This window comes from Phalacrocorax aristotelis, chromosome 3 (assembly GCF_949628215.1).
Source record: "Phalacrocorax aristotelis chromosome 3, bGulAri2.1, whole genome shotgun sequence".
In the NCBI taxonomy this organism is placed as follows: Eukaryota; Metazoa; Chordata; class Aves; order Suliformes; family Phalacrocoracidae; genus Phalacrocorax; species Phalacrocorax aristotelis.
The window spans coordinates 105818654-105830654 of NC_134278.1; the positions used below are offsets into that span (position 1 = coordinate 105818654).

General features: G+C 39.5%; 1 protein-coding gene across 5 annotated transcripts in view; it reads right to left on the minus strand.

Annotated features, from left to right (window-relative positions):
• RPS6KC1 (ribosomal protein S6 kinase C1) overlaps positions 1-12001 on the minus strand; it is a 91274-nt gene that overhangs the window by 46961 nt on the left and 32312 nt on the right. For all 5 annotated transcript variants that reach the window (XM_075088920.1, XM_075088918.1, XM_075088922.1 and 2 more), the window contains one exon: positions 3087-3205. In XM_075088920.1, the coding sequence (XP_074945021.1) occupies positions 3087-3205 (119 nt within the window). The remainder of the gene's footprint in view (positions 1-3086; positions 3206-12001) is intronic.

Below are 12001 nucleotides of genomic sequence, written 5' to 3' on the forward strand. Positions count from 1 at the left end.
TGCTCTTCGAAGAGGCAAAGGCCTGGCATTTTGGGCCACAGAAGAATAGCTCGCTTACTTCTGCCCCAGGTCCTCAGAGAAAAGCTGCTGTGCTTTATTGTCATGTGGTGTTCAGACGGCAAATGGGTGGCTGACAGGCTGAGAGGTGGTATGAAAGGCTGAGGGGTGCAGGACAATAACTGAACCTGCATTTCTCATCTTACCTCTTCCCTTGCTGGGCATTCCTCTGGCCTGGTGGATGAGAAAGAAGGAAAATGTCATGTCTAAGAAGGCCAGGTGAGCCTAGTGAAACAAAGCTGATCACTGTGGTTGTTACTTGTAAGCGCACAATAGGAAACACAAAGCTATCTATGCCAGACATGGGTGACAAAGCAGTTCTGCCTTGTAACATCAGGTCAGGAACAAGAACACTTTGCCTTAAATGCCAATACTTGCTTACTAGTTAGGCCTCTTCCTCCAAAGTGCAAACAGTCTCAGCATCCCCATGGCCTATGAAGTTCCCTGCGCTGAACCATGCTTCTGATAACCCAACTGCACTCTGCCTATTGTAATGCAGGCAGAGGTACTGCTAGGGCACAGTATTTGTCCATCATTTTCTTGCAAATCAACTTCAGTTAAATGGTTCAAACTGTGCTGAGCTAACAGGTGTAACAGCACTTGGCCATGCTTCTAGGAAAGGCTTCCTAAGAGTACTTACACAGTGATTCTTCTCAAAGACTTTGGTGTCCCTCCAGCAGGGAAGAAGTGATAGGAGACCTCTTTATGGATTCATGTGACCAAAGAAGACATTGTACAGTGTTATTGCATTTATATCCTGTCCAAGCACCAGCATTTGAATAAGGGATGGTGTCAGTCAGCATGACTATAGCAGTAGGAGGTGCTCGTGGTAAGAGACCAGCCTTGCCCCAGCATGACCAAAGGCATGTAGATAGCAGTTAGAGAAACATCAAGCTGGTGTGTAGTGATGGTGCAGGAGGCATACACACTAACATTGTACAATATAGACCTAATTTCTTAAGGAGGACACAGAATATCTGCATGTTTCCACCAGTATCTCCCAAGAATCACACTGTATATAGATGCAGGTCACTTCAGTGCACTTATCACTGTCTGCATGGGGTGGATTAATTAACGCAAACTCCAATATAAGCTATCTTGGGCAGTAAAAAGGATAAGCAGTAACTAAGGTGCAAGAACTCAGGTCTTCTCAGCAACCAACGCGCAGGAAGAGTCACATTCCTCACTTTCCTTAAGACACTAAGCCAAAGAACAGAGCACACCAATTCTTAGTGGTTCTTACCACTACCCTTACAAGAACTTTGGGAGATAAGTCCTTCTCCTGATTAACTTTCAGCTATCAACTTGAAGATAAGCTGTTCCTCACCGCAACCATCGTGACCGATCAGCACCATCTGCCCTTGATGCAGCAAATTCCAAAGGTCTAAGGTAAAAGTCAAGTTTACACATTATGGAGCAGCAAATAAAAGATATTAAAATACACATACAGACTTAGGTAAAACAAAGCCAAATCATGGAAGCATGGCTTTTTTTAGTAAAAGTGAGAATAAGCCAGGTGCAACATTTTGCTTGTGCACAGTCAGATTTGCTCTAACTTGTCAATTTTGAGCTTCAGCACAGGAGAATGATATTCTATTCTCACTACTTTTTTTTTTCTTGTCTTATACCAATTAATCCTGCTTTCCCTTGGATCTGCAAAGAAGGCATGTGTCTTATTCAGTACAGCATAAAAGAGGAAATAATCTACCTCTCAAGTTCATGTACAAAAATGCAACCTATTTCTTCCTCCTTCCCAAACACGATTAGTTTTTAAACTTATAAAAAGGCAAAAGTAGGTTGTTAATGTTTTTTTTTTCTTGTTCTGCCACTTCCAAACACACTGAGGTTTTCATTCAACATAAATTCTTCCCCATTTTCACGGGTGTTTGACCCAAAGAAAGACTGCCTAGTAGGAGTTCATATCAGTCCAAAATACTAAATTGTTCAAAGCACAATTCATAGCACCAGCAAGACTCCAAATCTCATAAAATATATCCCATTTGGAACATCCTCAAAATCGTACTTGTGGGCTCTCAACATTAAAAAAGCTACCCTTCAAAATCAGTGGTTTTGCTTTTTTAATTTACTTATAAGGCACTCAGATTTTATAAGTCTTCCTATTTTTGCAGCAGTGGTCTCCTTAAAGCATTTTTAGATCTGTACAAAATAAGCAGCAATAATCATCTGCCCCTTTCCCCTCACTTGATATAAATGTAGAGAGATAGGAAGTCGATAACTTTTATATTTACTACAAGAGGACAGTCATTGACAATCATACACAGTTTAGCAGGACTGCAGTAAAAGTCTAAAGTAAAAATAGATAAGTCCCAAGGGAATTGTCTGGGGAAGGGCGAAGTAGAAATTTATTGAGGGTGCCTTGCAATAAGCTTTGTTTGTCTTTTCTGCAAGTACAGATAAGGATGTTTCTGCTTAAGAAGGGGGGAATTACTACATAAACTCCTCAAAAATCAAGCAGCAGCTGATCACTCAAGCACATCCAGGAGAGACATCTGAAGGGATCAGGAAGAACCTTTGCTCAATTACGTATGTACTTTGTGGGAAATTCATGTCTCATCTCCCCGCCATGTGCTTGACTTACTTCTGATACACCATTATGAGCTAGGCTAAAGAAACTAACAGCCTTTCTGCTTCCTACAGGACCATGCAATGTTCTCATGAAAAAGTCAAAAGAAGTGTTACATTCTGGCGGGTTTTTTTGCTTTACCTTTAAATTTTTTAGCATGATTAAACAGGCTTATATCATTAACTGCAGAGTAGAAGGAAAGCATGTGGACAAGCAGGCCTGGATTAAATCAAGCACTCCTTATAATGCCACAAAATGCAACCAACAAGAATCAGAAACCAACAGCAACTTAAAGGAAACGTAACACCAAAATACTCCTCAGGCCTCCTGAAAGAGAGAAATTCTAGGCTGGTTTTGAACCTCAAGCCCAAATATGCTTTGCTAAAAGACAGGACAATTTAATTATCCCAAATTCTGGTTCAGAAAAAAAGAAATTAAAGCTTACCATAGAAACAGATGCATCTTCAGAGGATTTATGGTAGAGACTGGAAATTTTTTCTGCACGCATAAGGTATTCTGCAGTCTTCCTTTTCACTGCTTCTCGCCGAGTTGGACTTGATTCACCTCAACAGAGGAAAAGAAAGTTATTTTCTCTACATAGAGAGAAGGGTACTAAGTAATCAAAGCACATGACTGCTTTGATTCTACCTTTTTTATTTCCTTTGGGTTACTCACAATCAAACCTACGAATATGCATCTTATAAAAAGCAAGCACTACGATCTCAGAGTTCTACAAAAATAACAATTTAAGCCTTGCTAAAGACTAAGGTAAATAAAAAGTCTTACCTCATTTTTCTGTAATCTGGTATATGTTCCTATGGTAACATAAGCAAGAACTGAAACAAACCACTGATCCGAACATTGTACCCCAAAAAACCTCTATTAGGGAAGACACGATAAGACATTTACAACAAAACAATAAAGAAACTTGTATTGTCCCCATGTTTCTAATATGGGCTTTCTTAAGGATAAAAGAAAGTCAGAAATGCTATCAATAGCCAGAAGGCAACATAAGAGACACCATGAACTCTTGCTCACAGCTTTCCAATGCTACTTGTGCCTTGCCTGTTGGCTTGGGGTGACACAGGAAGAAATGAAGCAGCTGTTGCACCAACTACTTCACTTCCTAGGTGGCTGAACCACCTTCGTGTTTTATCTAATCTATCCAAACCCTTGCAAGAGGTGAGAATACTGAGATGTCGTGCAAATTCCGTATTCACTCTAAAACTTAATTTGTTTAGCGTTCACGTCACAAGCTGTATATTTTTATAATAGACTCAAGTTGTGATGACAACACCCAACCATCAAGCAAAGATAAAAAGATTGTGAGCCACCATTATTATATCAGAAAATTGAGATTACTGTGCTGAAAAATAGTTACAGACAACTTTCCCGGAAGTCAGAGCAATAGCAGATACTTCATATGGCCCTGACAGTCTCTTCCAGCCATAAATGAGGCCATCCAAGGCTTGCAGAAACACAGCCTTGCCTGTGACAGGCTTCTGCACTGACAGATGCAAGCCAGCACCTCTCATAAACTGATGCTCAAACAGGGCAAGGAACTGCAAGGATATCTCTCTAACAGCTACTCAACATGAAAGACAAGGCAAGGAACAGGAGAGGTAATAAATTAAACATGCAACTAACACAAACTCTAACAAAGAACAGATAACAGAAACAGTAACAAAGACTAGAACTCATAAGACACTGATCATGGGCCATGAAAGGAACCTCTGAGTGTAACCTTGAAGAAGTTTAAGCAGAAATTTGGTAACTGACCAGAAAAAGAAAAGAAAAAAAATATTTGTGTGTTATCAAGAATGAGTCTCATAAAAAACTTATTATGGGATGTCTGAAGAACTTGCTCTGTAAACGCCTGTAAAAACTTAGCGTGGGAGGTTTTCAGGAGGGATTGTAGCAATGTGTAAAATTATGTGAGATGTTTAGGGGCAGGATTAAAGGTGAGGAAAGGGAGGGGTCAATACGGGGCGGGGGGGGGCGGTGGGGGGTGGCACGCAAGCATGAGGAAAGAGGTAGGAATTACACAGGCCGACTGGCAGGCTGCTGGTCTATATGCTTGTCTGACTGAGCCCTGGTACCTGACCAACACTGTCTGTCTTACGTTCTTATTAAACCCTACTTCTCACTATATTCTGCATGAGTGTGCTCATTATTCTCTATCCATAAGATACACTGACAAACTTCAAGCTAGATAAGCAGGCAAGTCAGACAAAATGCCCAAGAGCCGGGGGCAGCTACTAGAGAGACCTGAACAGCAGGTCTTTCCCTGACCAGCAAAAGAGGTTGATTTGTTCACACTGTCTGTGGTTGTATAGCTGTCTCTAAAGGCAATATCCTTCTGCCTGCGTCAATCTGTCTGTGGTCAACCATGTCCCTCCAGAGTATGTGCATGCACATGCAAGCCCCTCTCAGAAATTTGCACTTGGCTTCACAAGTGGTAGGACCCAAAGAAGCAGAGTAAGCTGCAGGCACATCTCATCAGCAGCTTGGGGTGGGAGGAATCACTCTGATCCTTCAGTCAGACAAATCTCACTAGCTTTAACACCAACTCCTTAATAAAGGAGGAGGAACAGGTTGCCCGACTGCTCAATTTTCCCCAAAACACTTTCAAGATGGAAGATAATAATGAAAAATTAAGTATGAGGTCTCTTCAGAAAGTTCATGAAGAGTTCCTCTGCTGCAGGCTCTCAGAGCTGTTTTCTCCCTGCCCCATGCAAGAGGGAGTGAATCATTGCTTTTGCTTTTAATGATTCTTAGAGAGTGAAGAAGGCAGAGGCTATTTTCCACTTTATATTCCCATGGTCTACTACTAGTCATTTTGACCCTGTTAAAATAAAGACTATCCCTCCCTTTCATATCATGACTACGAACTACCCAAACACACAGAACCATCACACAGACTCCAAGAATAAGTAGGAGACTTACGATCTACTCCAAGCTCTGCTGTAAGTGATCTATTGTAAGTCTTATTATCCACCCCACAGCAGGAGGGAAAAGTGATTGTCACCATCTTGGACAGAGACACACAGCACTGCTCTGCAAACGCCTTGGACTACACTTGGTTTGGGAAGAAGCTGGACAGTCAGAAATTCAGTGCACTTGCATCATACAATATTATGAATATGTAAAAATTTCTCAGCAATTTCTCTTATTTGAAGGACAGAGGGGACTTCACACCCGGTCCAGCACCTCTAATCTCAGCCTCCACTTCATAGGACTCATCTGGGGAAATTACCCTAGATGAGACTGCAAGTCTTATTCCCATCTAGGATTTAAAAAAAAAACAAACCAACTACTCAATTGTTTGAACTTGGATTTGGCTTTATTAGAGGAGAATACATACACGGTATTTTATAAATGTGTTGCAATTTCTTGCAACATGACTAACAATCTTGCTTTCACCTCTATATTTAATCTTACAGCACCATAAAACTTTCTTGTGTCTGCCCACTAGTGATCACCCACATTCTCTTAGACAGATGAAGTGGTAGTTGTTCAGGAAAAACAAGTCATCTGCACTGCAACAAACTCTTCAGCCAGCGTTTTCATCAAGCAGACTGGTAGAACACTGCTAGGTTAGTGTCTAAGGCTATCATAAAAGTCAAGCTTACTGCTTAATTGTTAGTTATGTGTATTTAGTTGGGATGTTTATTGCCTTTTTTCAATGCTTCAGTAATTTTACAGTAATTAACGCAAACAAGCTAGGATGTCCCCTTAGAGCTGTCTTTGTTCTCCCTACTTTCACATGACATTAATTTCAGTTTTCCTTCTACTTTTCCTTCCTGAGTAATTTGTTAGATAACATTTGCAAACTGTTCACTCATTAAAATCTTAAGCCGTATAAGAGGGTGTGGATTCACAAAACACCATTTACTCAACAAGTTCTTGCATCTTATTTTGAATAAGATCATTAACAGTTCAGTCGCTGAACACTGTGACAGGTGGATGTTTGAGAATTGGATTTATAGAAGTAGGATTTTGGCTGTTTATTCTTTATATTAGTTTAACCAAGAAAACATAAAAAGCTATCTTCCAGTACAAATTCCCATTTAAACAGCCAATAACTCAAAAAAATCTGTAAAGAAACACAGGATATTAATTCTAAAAAAAAAAACACCAGAAAATGTTACTTAAAAAGCCTTAAACACAGGGTGATGCGTAATAATAAAGACCCCATTAAACTAAAATAATCTTTAGCATTTATGCCAAATTTCAGGTCTTAGAACTCTTCACTTAAAACCTAATAAACCACTAAAACACTAGAACAAATCCATATATTTGACAGATGTTAAAGCTGTGATACAGACTTTATGCATGTTTTTTTTAAAGGCAATACTGTATTTTGTTATGGGATAGTGTTTTCAGTTACGCAAAATGTGTACTCTTAAAAGAATCCAGTAATTTATTCCTTGTTAAGACTTCTTGATTTAAACACTGTGTGAACATACTGAGCTCCTACTTCCATTCTGTGGTTAGCCCATAACAATCTAAAGAGGTATCTTTCTTTAATTACAATTTATAACTTGAAAGGCATTTTTCTTTAAATGGCAGCAAACAGGAAATATTTAAACTATGTCAAAGCTTTTGATGAATCTTTACAACTGCTCATAAAAGATCATCCTGCTTAAAATAATATTGATTTTTCATTTATTTTCCTAGATACTAGAAGATTTATGTTTCATCTGATCAGGATCAAAGCTTCTCCCCCCCCGATCACTGGGATTAAATCAGCAATGTCATTTTACATGTTTAAAAACTACACTGCTAAAAGAAGATATGAAAGTGTAGCAAGGCTGATCACAGAGACCTTAGAATAAAAACCCCTCAAGATTCCCCGTCTCTCTCCCTCTCTCCCTCCGCATTTGCTACAGAGCAGCTGTGCCTCACACAAATTCACATGAATGAAAATATTAAGGCGAGAAACCACCCACTTAGTTTATTTTCCATATTACTTTCCTGTAATTATTTTGTAAACTGTTCACACAACAATATATAAAAACATCTGCAAAAACAGGTAATTAATGTGTCAAGCCAAACTAATGCATTTTTTATGGTGTCCATGCTTCGTCAACTGTAATTATAACTCTTTTTAAGCAAATGATGATGTGTTTGTTGCAATGTGCAAGTGGTTATTTTAGATGCTCTGTTTACTATTACTGCAAACGAATATAAAAACTCTACAGCTACTTTGTTGCACATATAAGCCTTCATCTACACAAGCACAAGCAGGCTGCTCTGTCGTTTTCCAAAGGCTTTGCCCACTTCAAAGAAATAAAAATATCTTAAAATGAAAATTGGCTTTGGAAAGGCTGACCAGGCCACCCGCTGACCAAAGTAACAGTAGCCAGGACATTAGGACAGCGGCCAATGATTTAAAATTTGTTCTTTACTTTTTATTTCTAAGGACAGCTTGGCTACAATATATTTACAAAAACAGACATTCCTTACAACTTTCAAATGATCTTGAGGGTTTGATAAAGGAAAACCACAAATATCAGAATAATTATGCCACTGAGTTCACTTGTGACTCGCCTGCTTCTTTTCCCCATAGTCCACTGATTCGAATGAAAAATACACAGAAGCAGCATTTCTACAGAACAGACTTACAGTAGTAGGATCTGGGAAAATAACAATATATTTGTTCGCCTCCTACTCAAAAGGAGTCTTCTACTCGCACCTCATAGCACCTCAGAAGAGTACATACCTTTGAACAATTAGCTAACTCAATGTTGAAGTGTTAAGCGTTCATCTCAGTTAACTGTTTACTCAAGCATCAAACCTTCTGTAATTCTATTGCATCAGAAAGTTACTTATGTTCAGGTATTAAGAGCAAAAAGCTACTGAAAGGGGGCCATATGCAATAAATTCAAACAAAAAATAATCCGGGCAGTAAGGATTTTGAAAAAATCTGTCCTTTTCCCCTGAAATAATCTGGGGTACTAACAGAACATGTCTCAGATGCATAGAAGTTCTCTCAAATTTGCTCTGGTCCTTAACTATTCTCCTCCACAGATCTAGGATGAAGTCATGTGGAAGATGTGTATCTTAGTGGATGGTAACAAAGATAGCGCTAGTCACCATTTGCCACTAACATATAGGATATCCCACATTCAATAAGTCACAGTATATAGCACCCACCAAGGAATTCTGGATATTCTTTCCTTCGTGTCTGACCCCCTCCAAATCACCCCCCACTGGGCATTACAGATTTTCCTCAAGAGCAGCCAATCTGTCAGGACAACATTAATGTACTCTCTGCCTAACTAGCTGCTTGACCAGGATGTGGATATTTCCACAGAAAATGTAAGGCTAAAAGTTAGCATTACCTATCCCAATCCTCTGTAACCTCCATATTCCAAATCCTCCTGCTTTTCTTTCAGAGTTACTAAAAATATATGTGGGCTGCCTTTTTTTAAGGTGATATCAGAAGAGATTTTCTCCAGGAAGGAATGTCCTCTTGCAGAACAGGCTACAAGGAACTTGTGGGAGACTGCCTGTTGTGCTAACCGCAAACTCCATGTTCTTAACAATTTAAACATTAAAACTTTCCCTAAATACTGAAATCTTCAATGAAACATTTATAATTGCCAAATCTAGCAGCTATAATACCTTTTTTTATTTTTAAGTTTCTTTATCTTCTTCACAGTCTTCCTGCACATATCACCCAGCTGGATTGCTGAATTTTTCAAAGAATTGCTCTCTATAAAAATGCAAGGGAGTAAGCCTTAAAAGATTTATTTCTTCTCACAATGAAAAGAGGTTTAGCAGCACCTTCCTTATTAGTGGGTAGCCCAGCTGTTATTTTTGCCTAATTGGTTCAAGAGGACCTCTGTTCTTCTTAGGGCAAACACTTCTTACATCATGTGAAGCAGACTCCTTTGTCCATATTAGCCAAACAAAAGCTCAGGCACACTGTAAGTGACAATGCGACTCATCATCCAGCATAGGTTTGTGACCACTTTGGACACAGTTTTATAACCCCAAAATTTATTTCAGGAATGGGAAGAGCTGCTGATTTTGGAACAAGTCTCTACCAACTTTCACAGGAGAGTGGGTAACCTTTAATTTTCAAACAATTACTTAAGTGAAATGTGGCAGGTGCTGGGGTAAATGGACACTTCAGCATCAAGGAAAGATGCTATAGACTTTAGCAGCAGGTGGTAGTTTAGAATTGTGAAGTAAGCCTACTAGCTCATCATCTGTAGCATGCTATATATTATATTAATGATGAGTTCCTCTGAGGTGGCAGCCAAATTCTGCAGCAGAAAGAAAACTGTAAATATTAAAAAATAAGACCAAGGCTAAGCCCATTATGGGAAAACAGTTTGAAATTATCTTTTTTCCATTTTTTTTTTTAACATTTTGAGAGAGTCAAAATTTATTAAGATGCACCATATTTATCAGAACTATTCTTCCTTGGTTTTTGAAGATTTGGGCCACTACTGTACTCTAGCAACCAAGAAGAAAAAGTCACTTAAAGGTTAAACCTCTCATGCTGAAGCACAAATGCACGACAGCGAGTGAACACCTAAGAATTACTCTTCCAACTTTCCAGTGTGCTTATAATTATGTCTGTATTTTGTACATCATCTTCATTGCAGGTTGCTCAAGACACTTACAGATCTACACTTCCTGTGAAGTTACCAATTCTGCATCCTGTAGAAAACAGGCCAGTGGTGTAAATGTCTAGGTAAACACCTCTCTGGAAAAAAAAAATATTGGTATATGGGCCAAAGTTAAGATTACATAGAAGAATGGTGTGGGTGAAATGTGTTTGAGTGACCAGTAAAGCAGGAGTCGGTAACACTCAATATAATAAGAAACATAACTTTCCAGAAGCACTAATCAACAAACGTCTGTTTATAGATAAACTCTCATGTTAAATCCACAATGTGGTGGTAGCTTTTCATGTGCATGTGTGACTGCTTGGAAAGAACTAAAATGAATGGTCACACAGCACACACCATTTCAGGGAGGAAAAGCTTAACTTCCCATCCGTCTGATAAAACTTGTACTCTTCAACTGCAAGGTGTTTCACCAAAGTAAGACTTCACAATGTGGGAAACTTTCCTGTAAAACTGCGGGGGGGGTGGGGGGGGGGGTGGGGGACAACACACAAACTGAGCATTGCAAGACAGAAGAACAAGCAGTGGCATCCTAGCACAGATGAAGAAACAAAATGGTGACAGCAGCAGCAGGTCCTCCAACACAAGCACCGCAGGAGCAGGAGGAGAGCACTGACAGTCAGAAGGAAAGAAGTTATACAGGCCACCACTACAGAACAGAGGAAAAGATTTTCTCTAAGTTCTCTGCACTCTTCCTTCTTAACTAAAAGGACATGTCCAAATTAGAATTAGCAACCACAAACATTGCTTGTTTCAGAGCAGAGGGAACCCAGGCACACATACACCTACCCCTTCAAGTAAGAACGAGTTACTGCAGTTTAAAGCATGAAATATTGCACAAAGAAGAAAAATACAGATAAAACCAATTCTGAGATTCAATCCTGACAGTCTAATAGTACTTATATGTATGTATGAAATAAAAACATATGCACTTTTATATAGTACTATGAGAAATGGTATCTTTCCATGAGCAATCACTAAAATATCTAAAACAGAACAGCCAGCAGCAGGCCCTGTAGACATCAAACCTATACTAGTCCTTCTACTCAACTCCGAAGCTAGTGAGACTATTTTAAGATACTGGAAGGGAAAAGAGTGAAAGAGGAAAGGAAAAGAGAAAAGGAAGATGTGAAAAGAGACAAGGTGTATATGCAAGAACTGTTGGAGGTGGGGGTAAGATGAGAGCACTGATTATCATCCAGCATCATGGCCTTAAACATACCTATGCAATTTTTCTATTCCAGCTAGTTATTTGTCTCAACTCACCTACACTGCCTGAGGCATTTAATTCTGCAGCCAAAGACTTCAATTTTCTCACCTAAGGACAGAAGCAACACCATAACCTAGATCAGTCCGTTCTGTCTTCACTGTATGCTGGAAAAAGTGTGGCAACTCTACTGCTTCTTCTGATGGGAGGTAGAAGCCCCACATAGCAGCAGTCAAGAAAAGATTCATGCACTTAGCTGCAGCTAAGTGCTGGCTAACAACAGCTGAGATAAAAGTCTGCGCAGGCAAGAAGAGATGTCTGTCAAAGAGGCTGGGCACAAGCAGCAACCTGGCAAGGAACTGCTACGAGGACAGACTCAGAAATCTTGGAAAGGTCAGAACAACACCAAGCCAATGCAGCCAGCTGTGTCCCCGAGAAGAGGGAAGAAAAAACAGATGATTTTTAAGGCCCACCTCATCACATATTTGTTCTTTAACAGCCACATGC